At 32.9% G+C, this 21,334-nt stretch overlaps 2 protein-coding genes across 2 annotated transcripts; one reads left to right on the plus strand and one right to left on the minus strand.

Annotated features, from left to right (window-relative positions):
* Positions 1-7,697: 7,697 nt before the first annotated feature.
* Positions 7,698-12,023, plus strand: LOC125186239 (late blight resistance protein R1-A-like). Its single transcript, XM_048082595.1, has 2 exons — positions 7,698-8,120; positions 9,780-12,023. The coding sequence occupies exons 1-2, from the start codon at positions 7,698-7,700 to the stop codon at positions 12,021-12,023; spliced, it is 2,667 nt and encodes an 888-aa protein (XP_047938552.1).
* Positions 12,024-16,895: 4,872 nt separating this feature from the next.
* On the minus strand, positions 16,896-18,240 carry LOC125202216 (auxin-responsive protein IAA14-like). Its single transcript, XM_048100581.1, has 5 exons — positions 17,898-18,240; positions 17,600-17,823; positions 17,390-17,525; positions 17,255-17,316; positions 16,896-17,169 (listed from the first exon to the last, which is right to left on the minus strand). Exons 1-5 carry the CDS (start codon positions 18,116-18,118, stop codon positions 17,132-17,134), a joined length of 681 nt encoding a protein of 226 aa, XP_047956538.1. The 5' UTR covers positions 18,119-18,240; the 3' UTR covers positions 16,896-17,131.
* Positions 18,241-21,334: the final 3,094 nt, after the last annotated feature.

The following is a 21,334-nucleotide window of genomic DNA, read 5'->3' on the forward strand; positions in this document are numbered from 1 at the left end:
GTGCTGGAAAGGCTATGAGAGGTCCTTATGACGTGGCAGGAGTTGTTTTTGGGAAGTCCGTTGGGAAGGCTATGGGAAGTCCGTCCCCACTGGGGATGCTCTAAAAGAGAATTTTGCAGTGACATTATATCAAAAGTTAGACCCATGCATCTAATAACATTGTTAAAACAGAAGAATATTTTTCTACGTTCGTGAATTTTGTTAAGGTATCAATTTTGGTATGTAACATTTGAAAATATCTTCTAAAGTCCTTGAACTTTAATCTAATATCATTTGAGCTACTTTTCATTGTTTCAAACTTTATTTAAGCGAAAATACAATCAAGTCCATAAAGGGTATTTCAATCTATTTATTCTCTCTTCTTCATTAAAATATTATGAGAACGTCTTTTTTGTTTGCAAACTTTGAAAAAATATCATTTTTTTTTTGTCTGAGCATTAATTTCTTGAGAAAGTAGGATTTCTCCGATAAGATTGTTCTCAGAGAGATCAAGGGAGTTGAACAAGGTGATTGGTCCAATGATCTGTGGGATTCCACCGCGGAATTTGTTGTTGTTCAGGTTTAAAACACAGAGTTTAGAAGTTTATGAATAAATATGGAATTGAGCCATCAAAATTGTTCTTCTAAAGATTTATCATCTCCAAAGACAACAAATTGTCAATATCATCAATGTTTCTTTCAAATTTGTCGTGACTCAAATCCAACTCTTCGAGAAAAACCAATCTCGTTAAAGAATTAGGGATTTTCCCTAAAGAGAATTGTCATCAAGAGTTAATTATTTAAGTTCAGCAGCCAAGCTCCAGGAATCAAGGAGAAAGGAAATGATATTATTGTGTTGAAGAACGAGAGAAGATGAGAGAGACGTTGGGGTATGTAGCGGAAGCTCAAACAAAGCAGAAAAATAGATCTATTTAGCAGATTATTTTGATATAACCTATTCGCGTATTTATCACATGTATCATGCTTAAAACTTGAATGAAAACATGCTTTTCTACGGAGAGGATTTAATGCCTTCTTGATTCTCCAAAGAATCGAAGATTGCTTGCTACTTCTCCACATGATGATCTTCAATACTAGACCACAAAATCTTCTGACTGATTCACGAACTATATTTCGATATCAGGCTAGGCTGATCTTATTAAAATACTGAGACTTAAATAAAGAAGACAGAACTCCCTCATAAAGTAGGAGAGAGAGAATAAGGCGTCTAATTCAGAGAGAGGGGGGGACGAAAATTTCACTAAAAAATTGTGTCTCTAAGTTACATATTGGGCTCAGTCAAAGATTTATGGAGGTTTGGATGCAGGCCACACCCAATGAAGCTTTTATCTAATTAAATTGAACTCAATTTAATATAAACTTGAATTAAAATATTATTATCAGCCACTACAGTAATAATATCGATTTACCCATCCAATCCGAAATTGCAAGCAATCCGGGTTTCCAACTAGCTAAGTTCCGAATAATAAAAGTTTAGAGCTCCTCTTGAGGACAATATCAAACCAAACTATCATGGGGCACGATTCAACATGATAACAACCCTAGCATCGATAGATATTAATTACCACTATCCAAAATATCAGGATTCTTGGGTAGGAAAAAACCCACACCTTTTGTTCGATCAAAGTAATGCATAATCAATAACGTATGCTCAATGCTAAATATATTGATTAAGAAATTGTAGTTTATCAAGACCTTCGTCTTTCTGTAGATAGCATAAAGACTTGTCTTGCTGTTAGATCCGTTCAGTGCTATATCATACCATTGTCACTTTATTTCGTTAAGGCTTGGAAATATACGAACGAACATTGCAACATTTCACGATAGGTAGTTAGAGTCTATTTGGGTTGTGAAATTTTGTTTTCCTTTGTTCAGAATTGAACGTGTTACTTTAAAGTGGACGACGCTCACGACCGGTCTACTAAAACAAAGACTTTTGTTATGTTTTCTTATATTTTTAAACATGTAAAAACAAGCCAAAAGTAAACATAATACTATTTTTATAAAATAATTTGTTTTACTCCTTGTAAAACAATAAACCCATTTGATATTATTGTATGGTTAAAAACTAAATTTTGAAATTCTCGTTCAATTAAATTTGAAATGTTTGACTGTAAGACTTCCTTGCTAACGTCTTGCATATCTCTAAAGTTTCTTTATCATTGCCAACAAAGTATGGATGGGTAGCTAAGGTATATGTATTACACAAATTATCATATATTAGTAGTATATTTTATTTTAAATTTGGTATGAGATAAAAGTTACTGTATATTTTTATCTTATCAAAACATTTGATGTATTAAGGTTTGGTATACTTTATTTTCGGTATGATAAATTTTAATATTGATTCATACTTTATTTTCAGAAAATTATACTGAAATTTGGTATATCATTCTTTTACGGCATATTGGACTTTCAACATCAATGAAAATAACATATTTGGATTTTTAGAATATTATTTATATTTTATAATTTTAAATATATACCCCCTCTGCTCCATAGTAGTGGAGTCATTTTGCCATTTTGGTACGTTCCATAGTGGTGGCATCATTTCTTTTTAAGTAAAAATAAACACATTTCTTCTCACTTTACACTCTTTTCATCTCTCTATTTTTTTTTTCATTTCCCATTTTATTCTTCTTTTACTTAACTCACTTAACATAATTTTTCTTAAATGGCGCCGCAAAAAAATGACTCAACTACCTTGGAACAGAGGGAGTATTGATATAATTATACACCATAAATTCGGTATATACCGTGATTACGTTATATACCAGTACACGGTATATATCTTAATTTTTGGTATGCTCAGTATGGTATCATATAGTAGTATAAAAAATTACTCCCTCTGTCCCGCTTAAGATGACACGTTTTCTTTTTAGTTTGTCCCAACTAAGATAACACATTTCCTTTTTAGGTAATTTTCTCTCTCCAATTAATACACTCAACCACTTTTTCTCACTCCAATTAAAATATTCATCTTTCTTTATCTCTCTACTTTAATACTTACACCACCCTCTTTCTCCAATTAAATACTTTAACCAATAACTCCTAAAATCCCGTGTTGGCTAAGAAATGTGTCATCTTAGCCGGGACGGAGGGAGTACGATGTATCAAAAAATTTGATATTTTAAATATTTTTCAATATGATAAAGCCGATATATGATTATTGTTTTATATTTTTCATACCCTTACCAAAAAAGTATTCCCTTTGTATAGTAGTAGAGATATTTTTTTTGGCACAGAGATTAATAAAAATTGTGTTAAATAAAGGGAAAAAAAAGTATGAAATGAAATAGGTAAAGAGATAAAAAGAAAATAAAATAAAAGAGAATATAGTAAGTGGAAAAAAATGTATAAACTTTTACTAAAAAAGAAAATGACTTCAATAATACGAAACACGTCAAAATGACAAATGTGGTATGGAATGGATGGAGTACTATCCTTGCTAGCTGTCTTCATTTTTGAGTAGTTGTGGGCGTGATTTATTGGAAGGGACATTTTTGAAGGACAGCTAAAATTAACTTGACAGGGGATAGTACTATAATTAATTAACTTGACAAGAGGATAGTACTATAATTAATTAACTTGACAGAGGATAGTATAATTAATTGGACGTACCATTCTTGAGAAAATTAGCAATCGGAAGGACCAATGTTACATATAAAAAGTTAGTGAACACAAGATTTAAGTCAAATAAAGAATAGTGGATTGAAAAAGTTAGTGCATTATGAGACCCACTTTTTTAAATTGGTTTTATAATAAAATGTGAGTTAGGCGAGTTAGTGAAATGTGAGACCTACTTACTATTTATGGTAAAAAATAAAATGTGACTTTTAGTATAGTGGGAAGGACCAAAATGACAAAGTGTAACTCTAATTGTGGGACGAAGAGAGTAGTAAAAGAGATTTATTCTCCATCCGTCCCATTAAAGATAAAATGTTTTTCTTTCTGGATTGTCCTATTAAAAATGAAACGTTTCCTAAAATGAAAACAATTTTCTCTCTACTTTTTCATCCCTATTACTTTATTCTCGCTTCATTAACTCACAAAACAATAGTAGTACTATATAAAAATCCCAGTTGATTCCCAAATAGTATTTCATATTTAATGGGACGGAGATAATATTTATTTGACTCGATAAGAGTACGTACTCCGTAAATGTCGTCTGACATGACTACATGCCTAAAATAAAAGAGAGATAGAGTGTTGTTTTCCGCCATAAAAGCAAATGTCTCACTTATAGTGAAAATGCCTAAAAAGGATTATGTTTCATTTATAATGGGACAAATCTAATATCGTTTTGCTCATACGGTTGCAATAGTCCTTACTATATATCTGCCCTATCTTTGACAACAATTTTGTACTTCCTTTGTCCAATAAAAATATAAGGACTCGTTTGATATAAAAGATGGGATATGAGAAGATATGTAAAACAAGATAAGAAATACGGGCTTCATGTCAAGATATGCAAAGATATGATTTTTTTTCCGTTGTTGTTTGATAGAAAATAAATTATCTAAATTTGTATTGTATATTAAATAACATGGCTTAACTTGACAAATTGGTGAGATACATAAACAAGGTTAATGTTATAATTTTGGTAAGATTAGATAGGGCTCTGGTCTTATATTGGGCTTTGAGTTAAGCCTAACTATGATATCAAACAATTAGAAATGTCCATATATAATTCTCTATCTTATTATTACTAACTTATCAAACATGCCCTAAGTATATGACATGACATTAGAATTAAGACAAAATTGATAAAGTAAAAGAGGGCGGAGTCGATGTCAATCCATCTCCTTTTTATTTTTTCACATTTTTTGTTCTCATGTTGATTCTTTTGACGTATTGATCCATAAAATCACAATCTTGTCAAAATTAAGTATGAAAAATTTTGTACCAGAAATGAGAAATAATAAAAACTCCACAATTTGGTATAGTCCACCACAATATCACAAAATTTGGCCTAATTTGGTATATTTCACATGAATTTAAACTTTGGTAGTAAGAACCTTAATATTTTCTCTTATAGCGAATTTCCTATTAATTAGGGGAAGGAATTATATTGTGGGGAATCCACTGCTAAACTTAAATTCATGATTTTAATGTCTTAACTTTTATGTTGGTAAGAATTACCAAATTTTGGTTAAGTATTGTATTTTAGAGACCAATATCTCTATTCTCTTTATACTCCCTCCATTCTAGAGTAATGGAAGAATTTCTTTTCGGCACGGAGATCAAGAAAAATTGTATTAGGTAAGTTAAGTAAATGGAGAATAAGGTGGAAAATTAAAAAGATAGAGAGATGAAAAGAGAAAAAAGTAAGAGAGAGTAAAGTATGTGTGGAAAAATGTGTTGACTTTTACTAAAAAGAGAAATGACTCTATTACTGTGGAACGAAGTAAGTATTAAATGAAGTAAGTATTAAACCTCCTAAACCTTGAACCCTTATTTTTCTAAATTAACTTACTCCTAAATACCACTTTCTTATTATGTCTTACTACTATTTGACTTGAAAGGAAGGTAGTATTTCATATACCTGTAATAGTAATAGGAAGTGGCATACTCTCTCCGTTGGACCATATTTTCTTTTTCGTTCATCTTATAAATATAATATAGTCTATATCTATTTATAACAATCCTTTTTTCTTTTTCTTTTACTTTATTATTTAAAGGCCTTACCATCAACTATACAGTTCAACTATTTTTTCTACTTTTCTCTTGCTTTACTATATTATAGGAGTAGTGAAAATGCTTTCTTTCTTTCTTCCATTTATTTGGATGGGGCCAGGTTCAGTCTGCCAATTTATAGTAGTACTACATCTGTCTTGTTAAATTTGACTTCTTTTGACTCAGGTATGAAGTTTCAGAAATACTAATGAACATTAACTGAAAAATTTTAATTGATATGAGTTTTATTTTTATATAATTATTTTTATAATAAAATAAAAATAAAAATGAATTAGTTAAATTTGAGATTCATTCAAAAATGATAAGATTAAAATATCAAAAAAATTTGTTAGATGAATAAAAATAAAAATAAGTGACAATTATTTAGAAGAAAGTAGTACTATTATACTCTCTCCGTCCCCAAAGAATATGCGCTTCGACACGAGTTTTAATGTAAAATTGGTAAAATAAGAGTGAGGAATAACTCTCACCTCATTAGAGAGACAAGATTTCTAAAATTGAAAAATGCATATTCGTATGGGATGAACTAAAAAGGAAATAGTGCATATTATTATGGACGAAGAAGTATTAGATATCTATAGTTATTTAATCTTCATCATTACTAATTCTTTCAGAGAAAACTGTCTTATTTCTTTATCTTGGACCGTTTATTAAGTTTAACCTTTATTTTTGGAGTATATTTGAGAAGGTCCCATTTTCCATTTTTTTCCTAAACCTACTGAATGTACGAATTTAACATTAAAATTTAGTGTTAATTAATAAGACTATATGTGGTAGTATTCTCTCCGTTCCAGGAAAATGCTGCGTTCCTGAGACAACATAAATTTTTTGTTTTAGTAATTGCTAAAGGGTATCTATCGGCAAGCCCAGTGATTATTCTCCATGCTGATTTGTAGGCACCTCAATGGGTGGGACAGCTGACCCAAGGATTTAAAGCTGCTCCATAGCCAAAGACAGCGATCAACCTCCTGACCATTTGGTTAAGGATGGACGAGTCCCATGCCACTCGACCACACCGCTTAGATTCTTCAACATAAAATTTTATGCTCACGTATTTTAAAAAGTTTATGGAGAAAGGAAAAGTATTGGATTTTTTAAATTAGAAAACAAATAAAAGAGAAAATAACGTTGAGCCTTCAAAGTACATATAAAGAAGAAGTTAAAGTACGTCAGAAATAAAAGAAGGTCGTTGGTTGTTTAAAAATAGAAAAGATGAATAAAATACTCTCCCGTCCGCCATTAAATATCCAATTTTTCCTATTTTCGCTCATCCACCAATAAATGTTATACATTTCATTTTCACTATAATTGGTAAATGAAACTACATTCCACTTGCATTTTACTATAAAATCAATATATAAAGTAGGCCCAACATTCCACTAATTTTTTATAACTCACTTTACTTTGTAAAGTCAAACAATTTCTTAAAATTTGTTCCGATTAGATATGAGACATTTAACCATGGACCGAGAGAGTAAGAGTGAGAGAAAAATGATTAAATTAGGAAATAAAATGTTACTATTAGATGTTTAAAAATAGGAGAGACGAATAAAGAAAAATATTACTCCCTTCCGTCCCACCTAAGATGACATGTTTTCCTTTTTAGTTTGTCTTAACTAAGATGACACATTTCCTTTTTGAGAAACTTTTTATCTCCAATTAATATACTCAACCACTTTTTATCACCCTATTAAAATATTTATCTTTCTTTCTCTCTCTATTTTAATACTCTCATCCACCTTTTCTCTCTCTAATTAAACACATTAACCAATAAATGTGTTATCTTAGCCCGGACAGAGGGAATAATAAATGAAACATTTTTCATGGGACAAAGGAACTATTACTTTTAACAAAAAAGGTTATTTATTTTGTTGTTTCATCCCCTTCTAGTGAGAAGTGAGAATGTTTGACGATAATTTTGGTCATATTAATTCATTATAGTGAAAGAAAAAAAAAAAAAATACTACTTTGGTGATATTGATTTGAGCGAGAGAGCTGAAATGGAGGGTGTAGCATTGGGTGTTCTATTGAATACACTGAAATCCGTGGTGCTGGTATATATACAGCAGCAGAAGGAGCAATCGCGGGTGATCAAGGATGCTACTGAAAACGTGGATCAGCTGGAGAATGATATCTGGTTTTTAACAAATTTTGAGGAAGAGTCCATGAAAAGACGTAAGAAGGAGAATTTAATCATGAAAGAGCTCCTCAGGGACGTGCGTAGCAGTATTTACGATGCACGAGACGCCATTGACTCCTTCCTGGCTGGTGGCGTCGGAAAGCCAAAAGCAAAGCTCGCCGAAATCGCCCAACTTGTGGAGTCCATCAGAAAAAAGATCACACCTCTCCGCCACAAGGTTGAAGCGCAATATGAAACCGGCGGCATCCAGAATGCCCAGGATGAAGAATCTGCAGAATATATGGTCAAATTTCTAACTTTTCTTCATCTTCATTCTGGTCTATGCAGCTCCTTTTAACAATGCTCCAATTTATGACTCTTGTCTTCAATTACTACCTAAACTCAAGCCTAATTTATCTCATCCAAATTCAACCATATTTTAACATTAAATTAAATGCCAAGTAAAATACTCCCGCCCTTGATCAAAATTATGAACTTTAATGCACAATTGATGGCGTAAAAGAGATGAAGAGAAAATGTAGTATACATAATGTTAGTGGATATTGAGATCCACATTATTAGTAGTGTTTAGTTGGATTGAATTAAAAAGAACAGGCTATAAATAAAAGTAGATTACAAGTTTAAAGTACAGATTAAAAGGAAATACTCCGTCCACTTAAAAATAGAAACTCTTTCTTTTATGGTCGATCCTTAAAAATAGAAACTTTATATTTAAGGAAATTTCTTTCTTCTTAACGAGGTGAGACCCATTTTCCACTAACAAATTTTTCTTTCTATCCTTCTCTTACTTACCAATTTTCCATTAAAACCCACGTCGTTTAAAAAATTTCTATTTTTAGGAGACGTTGGAGTAGTTCATATTTTTAAAGGATGTATATAGTACTAATAGTTTTATTTAAATATTTAAATCAATATTCCGTCCACCGAAAATAGTCATATCGGTGGATAACATGTACTTATTTAAAAATGAAATTACTAAAATATTAGTGAAAAATAGATAAAGTTGGTAAAATAGAAGGAAAAATTAGAAAATGCAAATGAAATAAGAAGAAAAGATAAAAATTGATATTGAATTAGAAATAACTTTCTCTTTTTAATACGTGGATAAAAATAAAGAAATTGGACTACTTTTTATAGATAAAGAGAGTAATTGTTTTTGTCATTTAATAGTATTCGTATTAAATACTTTGTACATATATTAATGTTGCAGTAACGCTTTTTGGTAAATTTCCTAGTATGCCAATGCCAAGTGATGTGATATGAATAATTAATAGAGTAAAGGTCAAAATTTGGTGCTGAATATATGCTCGTTTTATGATTTTGGTCATATACTTTATTTTTTGAATTTTTTCATCCTGAACATTTCAACTCGGATTACAATTGGTTCTACAATAATAATTCCGTCAAATTTTAAACAGTTTTAACCTGATTTTGACCGATTTTTAAATGATTTTATCCCGAATGGGACTATTAAAACCATCAAAATCAGGTTGAAACTCTTTAGAAATTGACGGAATTGTTAGCGTAGGACCAATTGTGATCCGAGTTGAAATGTTCAGGATGCAAAAATTCAAAAAATAAAGTATAGGACCGAAATTGTAAAATGAGCATATGTGCGGGACCAGTTTTGGCTTTTATTCTAATTAATGGAGTAATAATTAAAAGACAAAACACACATAAATATTCTTCTATTAATATATTTTAGATGTTTTCTTGTATTAATACATTTGATTACATCTTGACAAAATGCAACTATATTAAGAAGTAGACCTTAAATTAAATTTGAAAATAATTAAAAAAAATATAAACTTAATTTTCTCTCTATATCGATCAAGGCAAGATAGTGATTGTGTCTACTTGCCAATATCTTCTACATTAAATTTTACTACTACTTGTTTATTTCATACTATAAACATTAGTAAGAAGTGTCCTTTTTTTACAGTACCCACCAGGAAAACCCAAGTATGTGGTGGGTTTTGATGCTAAGGAACAACAAATAAAGGATCGTCTTACTCAACATACCCAACACATCGATGCCATCTTCGTTACTGGTATGCACGGCGTTGGTAAGACAACACTGGTGGCCAAGATCTTCCATGATCCAACAGTTCGAAATAATTTCAGCATACCACCCTTATGGATTCGTGTTTCTCAACCTTCAACGAAGAATATTTTGCTCGCCATTCTGAAGCAACTTGATGAACTCCCTGAAGATGCAGCTCAAAGGTGTGCTCAAGATCTATCCAAATTGGTTGCGGAATGCTTGGAGCGAACGAAGTTCTTGATTGTCATCGATGATGTGTGTGAGATTGACAATATGCTCATGACTGCTTTTGAGAAGAGCAATGAAGATAGCAAAATCTTGATCACCAGCAATAATAATGAGACGGCGAGATCAGTGGGTCGGGATAATCCTTCCATAGAGTTGCAGCCGCTGAAACGTGAAGAAAGCTGGAATCTACTGCAATATATGGTTTTTGGCGACGTCGGATGTCCTCCCGAGTTGGAAAAAATTGGGAACCTGATTGCAGTGCAGTGTGATGGCCTGCCAAAGACAATAGAGATCGTGGCTGGTATTCTTGCCAAGAAGGATTCAAGGAAATTTGAAATGAATGAAAGGCTAAAAATTTGGAAAAATGTAAGCGGAAGCATGCGTATTTATTTCATTAAAGACCAAGGGAGGTCAAATATACTGTCAAGTTACCATAACTTGGACTCTGACTTGAGACCTTGCTTACTTTATATGGGAATATTCCCACAGCGCTCTAAGTTTTCGGTCTCAAAATTGATTCGGATGTGGATTGCAGAAGGATTTGTTCGGGCAAACGAAAGTTTGAGCTTGGAGGAGATTGCACATACCTATTTGAAATCTCTTATTGACAGAAATTTGGTTATTGTTGATGACCAAAAACCAGATGGCTCAGCTAAAATATGCAGCATGAATTATCTGATGTACGAGTTTTGCAAAACTGAAGCTGGAAATGAGAGAGAGAACTTTCTTGAAGAAGTGAAGAAATCTAAAACAGATGGAGCTTTTCTTCCTTCAATTGATGAAGTGGAGAAATATCGTCGTGTTTGTGTTCACACTGATCTCTCTAAATTCATCTCTACATTTATCTCTTTAAGAAGTCGCAGTAGCCTCCGAGTCCGCCTCCGGTCGTTTATTTCCCACTCAAAAGAGACTTGCCCCCTAAAGAAGAAAGACATTTCGGTCATTCGTGCAGCTTTCACACTTCTTAGGGTGTTGGATGCTAAGCCAATGGGATTCACCGAATTTCCTGGCGACTTGTACCGGCTGGTTCATCTGCGCTACGTCACCCTCTCTCTCAAAGGAGATGTTCTTCCTAAAGACATCTACAAGCTTCGCAGCATACAAACTCTTGTAGTTCATACAACGTCGCCTTCCCTCAAGATCAAAGCTGATATCTTGAAGATGACTGAGCTAAGACATTTTAAGACAAATGCATCTGCGACTTTGCCCAAGACAGACACGAAGTGCAATGATGGTGAACAGCTTCAGACACTGTGTGGAATTTCACCAAAAAGTTGCACAGAAATCTTCTTTGACAAGGCTCTCAATTTGAAGAAGTTGGGCATCCGCGGGCAGCTGGCATTGCTTGTTGATGGCAGGAATGAGTTGTTGAGGAAACTGGCTAATGTCGAGAAACTGAAGCTACTGAATGACGTAACAGGTTCAAATTCGAAATGGAAACTGATGGATGTAACGGGTTCAAATTCGAAAGGGAAATTGTTTAGCCTTCCTCAGCGCTCTGATCAGTTTCCTCCCAATATGGTAAGCCTAACGCTGTCCGCCACTGATCTTGCTTGGGACCAAATCAAAATCCTCGGATCACTGCACAATCTCGAGGAGCTCAAGCTGAAAGATAATGCATTTGTGGGGGACAAGTGGGAGTTCAGTGGGGACGACAAAGGTTTACCCCATCTTCAAGCCTTGCACATTGAAGGCCTGGATTTCGTTCATTGGCAAGCTTCAAGTGTTTACTTCCCCGAGCTCAGAAAGCTTGAGCTGTCCAACTGCACCAAACTTATGGCGCTCCCGCTTGGCCTCGCTGATATAGTGAATCTTAAGAAGTTGCAGTTGAGCAATACGATATCTGCTAATGCCTCTGCCCGAACCATTCGTGATGCTAAAAAAGGAGCTTCTTTGGATCTCCATATCTCTTGATCTTAAATATTCATCGCCCTTCCTTCTACTTGGCACACATATGACAAGCAACCTTTTCAAAATCGGTATTAGGATTGGTTTATTTGATCGATGTTTTGATTTAAGTAGCTTAGTCATCATATTAGGTGTAATTTGTGTCATTGTGTATGTACGTTGTGTTGTAAAGATCAGACCAATCAAACAATGATTATGGAGAATCAAGGGCGAAGATTAAGGAAGATCAAATTATACTTGCAAGAATAGAATATTTTCTCACTGTACGATTGTTGCGGTTGTATAAAGAAGAAAATTAAGCAATACAAACCAATTCAATTAGGCCGGTCAAATTGGGTATCCGATCTCGAATTTCTCAAAATCTAGTACCTGATGTGATATCTGATCCGATTTGGATTTGGGGTACTTGGATATCCAACTCAGGTATCCAGTTCCGAATAATAGGGTATCCAAAATTTCAATTTCGATTTTGATTTTATTTTAAAATATTAAGTACAAATTTTTAGAAATACAAATTTGATGCAGTATGTAAGATAAAATACAAACTTTTAAATATAAAAAATTTATATACTATTTTAAATACTTAGTCACAGTAACTTAGTAACAGTAATCCTAATATTTAATTACTTCATTTTTTGAAAATTAGAATTAATACAATATTTTAAAACCTATGACTATGAGCAGTTAGAATATTAAGCGGAGAATTGGGTTTGTAAATAAGTAAGAATATCATCAGCCACTAGCACCTGGCAAATTAGAATTAATACAGTCACCTCGCTCACACATAAGTCTTCAATGTTCAATTACTTAATTTTTTTAAAATTAGAGTAAATATAATATTTATTAATTTAAAAAAAAATCAGATAAATCGGGTTTACCCAATTGGATATCGGGAATAAATTTAAAAAAAAAATCAGATAAATCGGGTTTACCCAATTGGATATCGGGTAACCCGATATCCGAACACCCAAAATTCTCAATACACGATTCCGATCCGAGACAAGAAAAATTAGATTCCGGGTATCCAATTACTCGATTTTGACAAGCCTAAATTCAATTTTCCAATTTAACACAATATTAGAGCATTAACAATAAGGATCGGTCCACAAATCATAGATAATAACCAAATGCCCGATTCCGAAAACCTTATTGAATTTATCTTGAATCTCATTGCAAAACACATAAAATCAACATCAATACAAGTTTTGATTCTAATTATTATACTCCTCCGTTCCATAGTAGTGGATGCATTTCATTTCGCACGGAGATTAAGAGAAATTGTGTTAAGTGAGTTAAGTAAAAGAAGAATAAAGTAATAGACGAAGAGAGAATAAAGTAAGAGAGAGTAAAGTAAGTGAGGAGAAATACGTTGACTTTTACTGGAAATGACTACACTACTATAGAACACAATAAAATAGCAAAGTGACTACTACTATGAAACGGAGAGAGTACATCATTTAAAAAAATTAATTATTATGTATAATTTAGTTGATTGAATTTAAAATGACTGATAACAAGATATTTTATAAAAAAAAATAAGTAATCAACCGAATCATATTTCCTACAATCATATTCAACAACAATACCTCCCAAACAAAGAGTACGGGTTATTGTTTGCAATCAAATACGGCTATGTTGGTATCATGAAATTGGAAATTTGGAATTGGAGCTTTTAATTACAAACAATCAAATACGGCTATGTTGGTACCATGAAATTGGAAATTTGGAATTGGAGTTTTTAATTACAAATTCAATGTTTGATATCAAAAATAGTCATAAAATCAAATAGCTTCACTACACACTTCACATGTTACACACACTAAATATATATCACACTACACACATTTTACAAACTTCACACACTACACGCACTTCACACACTTCACGCAATTCACATACTTCACACACTACACGTATTTCTCACACTTCACGCACTTCAAATACTTCACACATTTCACACACTACACATACAATGCATATATTTCACGCACTACGCACACTTCACATGCTACACACACTACACACTTCACCCACTACACACTACACACTACACGCGACACCCCAGGGGTAGAAATAAATATCGTTAGGGGCTGAGATTTCTAAATTTTGTTTCAAATTATATTTTAGGGTGTTTTAGATTATTTGTAGGGGTGTCTCTAAATTTTGTTTCAAAGTATAAACATCATAGTAGTCTCTCCATTCTATAACACTTCACGCAATTCACATACTTCACACACTACACGTATTTCTCACACTTCACGCACTTCAAATACTTCACACACTTCACACACTACACATACAATGCACATATTTCACGCACTACGCACACTTCACATGCTACACACACTGCCCGCAGGGGCTTAGCGCAGTTGGTTCCGAGAGAGCAGATATTGCTACAAGAAGTTGGGTTCGAATCCCACTACTGGCGTGTGGGAGCTTCCATCTCTCAGACACAAGTGTGAAGGAGATGGGCTCCTGTCAGGACAGTGGGTTGAAGGCCTCCTCTCTAACGGGCCGCTGTGTACCCTGATTGAACCCCCTCACAAACTGTCGGGCCGGGGTGTGGGGGCGGCCAGGGTGACCGCATCACCTTTTTGCTACATAGAGTCATTTTCTTTTTAATAAAAAGTAACACATTTTCTCACTCTTGCTTTAATCTCTCTATTTTTCCTCCTACTTTATTATCCTTTTATTTAATATATTACACACATTTGTCTTAATCTTCTTGCTAAAAAGAAATGTCTTCACTACCATAGAACTAGTACTAATTTAAACTCAATGTAGTACTTCCTCCGTCCCGGATAATTCGGGTCACTTTGACCGGGCACGGGTTTTAAGAATTGTAATGAAAATTGAGTTGAAAAAGTTAGTGGAATGTGGGTCCTACTTTTATATATTAGTTTTATAATAAAATGTGAGTATGAATGAGTTAGTGGAATATGGGGTCCACTACCAAAAATGGTAAAAGTGAAATGAGACAAATTATGTGGGACGCCCAAAATGGAAAACTGGGACGAATTATCTGGGACGGAGGGAGTATATTTTTCGATTCAGATCTCATTAACGTCATATTCAAAATATGTACTTTATTAATAGTATAATTATAAAGATAAAAAAGTATTGATTCGATTTGGCGAATATAACACACTTAAATAAATTAATTAATACTATCATAAATAAATCCTATGCACGGACTTTCTATAAAATCTCGGTCCTTTACACCCTCTTCCTAAGCATATAACAAGAAATTGCAATAGTTTATCTAATCCTCTAATATTTAAACTGCAAGGACATGGTGCGATTGGTTTTGAAAATAAAAAAATATAATACATGGATATCTATGTTGAAATAGAAAAATAAAATGTAAAATTAGGAGCTTTTAATCAGTTAGTTTATCTTTCTATTTCAACAATCTCGGTGAATAAAAACAGAGGAACTTGATGTTATCACGACCATATGTTTCCTCTTCTATCTATGTGATTTTGTTTTCTGCTGTTTGAATCAAGTTGCTTCGTGTTCGTCTTAGCTTTGTTTGTGTCAGACTCACTCTTCTGTTCGTCATCCCTTTGGCTCTAAGCTTTTTTATTGTATCGAAAAATAGAAATAAGAAAAATGAAACAAGAGGGTGAAAGAAAAACACCACACGGTGTGGACAGTGGTCTTAAATGTCCCTTAGAAGCCAGAACTAATAATTAAGTTGGGCTAGTCCCTTTAGACTCTGCTTGTCCAATTACTGGGCCATCTTAATTTTAGAGAGTAGGAACCATTGGGAGCTTAATTCACTTCAAAGGTTGGTCCATATCAGATTGTGTAACAAAATGAAACCCAATTGAGGCTTGGACAATTGATTGTCTTTTCAATGTTATACATTTAGTATAATTTGTAACTATAATTATAATTAGATAATTATTCTTAATTTCTTACAAATAAATTACTTCCACACTAGTATATTTTATTTGGATGCGATTAAAGCATCACTAATATAGAGATGTGATGATAGTTAACATACTATTTCAGGCTTTACATGCTAGGATGATTGATGAAAATGATCCAAGGTAATCCACATTTTATTTGATGAATTTTAATGAATTGATTAAATTTGAATTTGTTTGGCTCTCTTATTCTTCAATTACTTACTTTTATGTATTATCAATTCACCATCCTATAAATAATCTACTATAAACGCTATCAAAAATTTTAGTTATTACTAAAGATGTCACACCACTTAATTAGACATTAACTGCCGCGATACTCGTAATGTGGAATAGTAAGTATATCAGTTTTTCGAAATGAGATATTATGTCACAAAATGAACGAATGCACTTATTATGTATCAAATTGTTATGTACATTATTTAATACTACTAACATTTTGGTGCATATCATAAAGGTTAAATATTGGGACAACTTTTTTTCATAAATTAATTAACACACAAAACAATTTAGGTACATGTAGCATAACACATGCATTTTCTCCCGACCACCCATAATGCATGATTAAATTCCAGCTCATCAAAGACAACCCTAATTGACTAACATTTACAAGCATGACCATTCATAAATATATAAACCTTCAATCATTCTAAATATATTTAAAAACTAACAAGAATAATTAATGCATGCTACCGAATAAAATATAGAATGCCAGGAATAGTCCCATGAACATTCACATGGCTTTGTTCCCTTCACCAGCCTAACCAGTCTAGTGGCTACAATAATCATCAAATAATAATGCTCAAAAAAACAATATAGTATAGAAATTTGAGTAACAAGTCACGTAGAATCTTGTTGAGATATAAAAATTCGATTTTCTATGTTCAAAATTAAATAAAAGACACAAGCACAACTGTGACAGCCAATACAATAATTTACAATTTAATTAAACAAGCCAAAATGATCCATATACTTTAATTATAACAAACCAGACAACCGATAGTGCGTTTGCTTCTTGTCTAATACAAATATGTCCATAAAATTTCATATCTATATTCTACAATATAAAATACAGACAATAATTCATCGAAAAGCTAATAAAATTACAAGAAACGAAAAATAATGATACATAATTGGAACCATCAAACCAAGTTGCACCAGTAGTTTATTACAAATATTCCATTAGCATCTGTTCTTGCATTTCTCCATGGCTCTTGGTGCTAAATATGACAATAATAATAACAATATTAAGTGACGAAACCAGAAATTTAAAACAGAAATCTGATGAATATAAGCGTAACGTACCTAATCCTATAGCCTCGGATCCTTTCATAATTCGGAGACGCTTGCATGAATCAACAAACATCCTAAAAAATCATAAATATTGCTCAAAATATAGATCTATATTTTTTCTACTATGGAATAAGAAAAAAAACTTACTCCCATGGAACATCACCAACAAGCATCCAATCACCATCCTTATCCTCATAACTAGGCACATATTCTGAACTGTTTAACAGATCCATCAATTTCCTCTCATTCATGAAGTCTATCATTCCCTCGGTTCCATAATTCCCTACCAAAATCATATAATTAAAAATAATAATAATAATAAAAAAAAGTAGTTTATGTTGATTTATTTGAACTTACCCAAAGTGAAGGAACTGAACATTTTGGCTAAGGCATCAGAGAGCTCTTGGTAGCTTTTATACATCCTCAAATCCACCTTACGGAGGTAGGGCGCGCCGTCCATCGACACCTTCACGAAGGCGCCGCCGCCGCTGCATGCCGCCTTCTCCGACTCCTCGCTCTTCTGGTGGCTCATGATGTTCTTCCGGAACGCCCTCACCGGCGGCCATCCCACCACCTGAGCCCTAGAATTTTCAATTAAATCAAATTAAATAGTCGAGAAATTGAATTAAACACGGCGCGATCTCGAAAATCTCACTTGGAAGGAGGCTTGATGTGATCCTTGGGAGGGAGCATAGCTTTCTCCTTGGAGGAATTCTGCATGTTTTCCTTCAGATCCAGAGCGTCAGATTCGTTTGACTGAAGGTTCAATTTGAGATCGATCGTCTCGGAAAAGCCTCTCTTGCCCGTGCTCTTCACGGTGGCGCCGGGCAGGCCGAGGCAGAGCTCGGTCGCCTTCAGATTCAGGCCGACTTCCATTCTCACAACCGCCGCCGCCGGTTTCTTCGTCTCCTCCTATATCCCTGCGTTTTTCTCTTGGATTGGATGTAGAAAAATGTGCGTGTTTGTAGTAATAATAATTTTGTGTGGAGCAAGAGCAAATGTGTGAGTCCGGGATGTTTATATATAACTATAGCAGCAGACGATCAAGTTCCGAGGAATCGCGTGCTGCCACGTGGTATTTTGATCATCTTGGATCAAGAGCATTTTGTTGAGATAATGATTGTAGTTGCTTTAATTACTGAAAATATATAGGTTAAATAATTCCTAAATCCTCAGCTTTTTCTGATGTTATGAAATGACAAATTTGGTGCTTCAGTTATTTATTTTAGTTGTAGAAGATATGAATGGTGTTTTTATGGAGTTATGTCTAATTTTAAATTAATATCTTTAATATTTTATGAGTCGTGCATTAAAATATGCATCGTTTTAAAAAAAATTATATTTTAAAAGATGGAGATTGTATGTTTTAATATTATTATTTAAATTTAGGCTGTGATCAAGTTTTAGTTGTGTAATACGAAGTATTATATTCCCTCTGTCCAACAAAAGATGTCACATTTATGAGATGACATGAGATTTTAGAAAGTTTTATTTTATGTGTTAGATGAAAAGAGAAAATATAATTTTTTATATTAATGTGGGAGAGAACTTTTTCCAAAAATAGAAATGTGACATATTTTGTGGGACAAATTAAAAAGGAAAGTGTAACATCTTTTGTGGAACGGAGGGAGTACTATTTAATTGTGTAATATTAGATTTTAATTTTTGTAATATCGGACTTGGGTCAATATTGTGTCGTATCAATTCGAATTGTGTCGTATCGTTATTGGTAGGGCTAGAAATTATCAATATGACACACAAACCCGACAAACACACGTGAAGTTAATATACACTCCCTCTGGCCATGAATAAAAGTCCCGTTTTTCCATTTTTGTTTGTCCACGAATAAGAGTCCCGGTTCATAATTACCATAAATGGTAAAGAGACCCTACATTCCACTAACTCATTCCACTTACATATCATTTAAAACTAATATATACAAGTGGGACTCATATTCCACTAACTTTTTCCACCCACTTTTCTTAACATTTCTTAAAACCCGCGACATTTAGAACTCTTAATCGTGGACGGAGGGAGTAGATTTGAAGGGTTAAACTTTATTGAATTTGAGTCCTAAGTCGACTCAATAAGATTTCAATGATTTTAGCTTGGTTTTTTTGGTTTGACCTTATTGGTTGGATCGATATCAGATTGACTCGATAATAACCCAACTCGCATTATTTGTCGGCTCTAGAATGGTCCATGGATAAAAGGCAACCAGAACAAATATTTTTCTCCTGTTATGGCCAACCTCAAAACTCAATTTCAGAAATTGTTCAATGAATCCTGAAATTGACTAATCACTGTGTTGCTTGTGAAATATTCGTGACTCGTCCAAATTGAACTTCGGTTTTGATGGTGATTACTTTTGGTAAAAATTAGTCTTTAATTATATTTTTCTAGACTATTTTCAATTAATGCTTGCTTTGAATATATTACACCACTGTCTGTGTAATGATAAACAAAAAAACCCAAGTTTTAAGTGCTCTTGGCCATTCCAATCAATTCATCAACTAATTATACCAATCAATTTCTCTCATTTCATATAGGAATACCCCATTACTTATTTATCTAAGTACAAAATTATAATTCACCTCAACTAGCTCGGTTGATCAGTTGGAGAACTGCCTTACCAATTAAATTGCATTTTTCATCTAATTTTTTAATAATTGAATATATTATAGTATTAAGTTATCGACAATTTTAGATTATTGATTCTACATAAATATTCAAAATATACATCTATATCGTCTCAGCACATAATATGCCAAGATACCATGTTAAATGTTAGTATCACCTAATCTGTGTGTGTATTGTTTATGTATTATTAAACATAGATCCACAAAACCAGGTAAATATGAAGGCAATAATAGAGATACCATAAATAGTCCCTTCAAGAATTGAGTCCCATAATAAATGGGGTATGTTACATGTTAGAGGAACATATTGTAACGACCCAAGCAACAACCCTAGCAATATAATGAATTTTGCTAAATTATTGTGTTTTTATTATCTTCTGGTGGACAAAGTTTCTTATTTCGCCGAAGCTTCTCATTATCCATTTTGCACACAAATATTTGTTTACTTATTGTAATTTTTAGCCCGACTAAATAATAATTACATACATTTTGCTTGGATTGAGAACTCTTTCTTCAAACTTTTGCCTTTCCTTTTTTATAGTATATCTCATAAATGAGACCCAAATGTAAGAGTATACAAGTCCTTTTTATTAAGGTTTCTTGGTGATGTTGAAAAACATAATATTATTTCACATCGACTTCATAGTGACAATGTCTTTTCTATATATTTTTAGATCGAAACTCTCCATTTTTATGAGGCTTTTCGAATAAATGAATAGCTCAGTGGGACAAGAATGAGAACTTTCAACGGACATTGTAAAATGTATTTTTATCAGTACTATAGGAGTATAAGTGTACAAATGATGTACGTACATATGTATAATACTATTATTTTTTTCTCCATTGTCAATAAAGTCAATAGTTTTGCACGGAAAGTGTAAGGCATGTTATAATGTAAAAATTTAAGGTAAATGTGACAGGAACATCACCCTATCTAAAGTCATTTATGAAAAATCAATGGCCAAAAATGATAGACAGGTCACATCCTAATTACAAAAAGAAAACATCTCTAAAATCCTCTTGCCCCATCACTATCTCCAAAGTTTGATAAAATCATTTTTTACATGCATAAGGTTTATTATACGAAGAGAATCTCCTCGTTGCACGATCGTTTTAATTACTTATTCATGTATTGTTTGTTTAATTAATTTGTTTCCTCGTATACAAAACATGCCATATGAATTTTCCTGTTTAGCATCCAATTATTAGCTTATGATTAATCAATCACCATCTTTTTATTGGAATATTGCATGTGTTAGGACCAAATTTCTTTACCAAATTCGATGGTCCTATTTTTAATTTCTACTCTTTTCGTCCCATAAAAATAAACCATGTAGGCTTGGCACAAGTTTTAATCTATAATTGAGAAGGAAAAAAATGTAGTTGAAATCGTGTAATGAATGGTGAAGTCTATAAATAATAAAATAAAATAAAAAGATAAATGTTCTCATAA

This window comes from Salvia hispanica, chromosome 1 (assembly GCF_023119035.1).
Source record: "Salvia hispanica cultivar TCC Black 2014 chromosome 1, UniMelb_Shisp_WGS_1.0, whole genome shotgun sequence".
Classification (NCBI taxonomy): Eukaryota; Viridiplantae; Streptophyta; class Magnoliopsida; order Lamiales; family Lamiaceae; genus Salvia; species Salvia hispanica.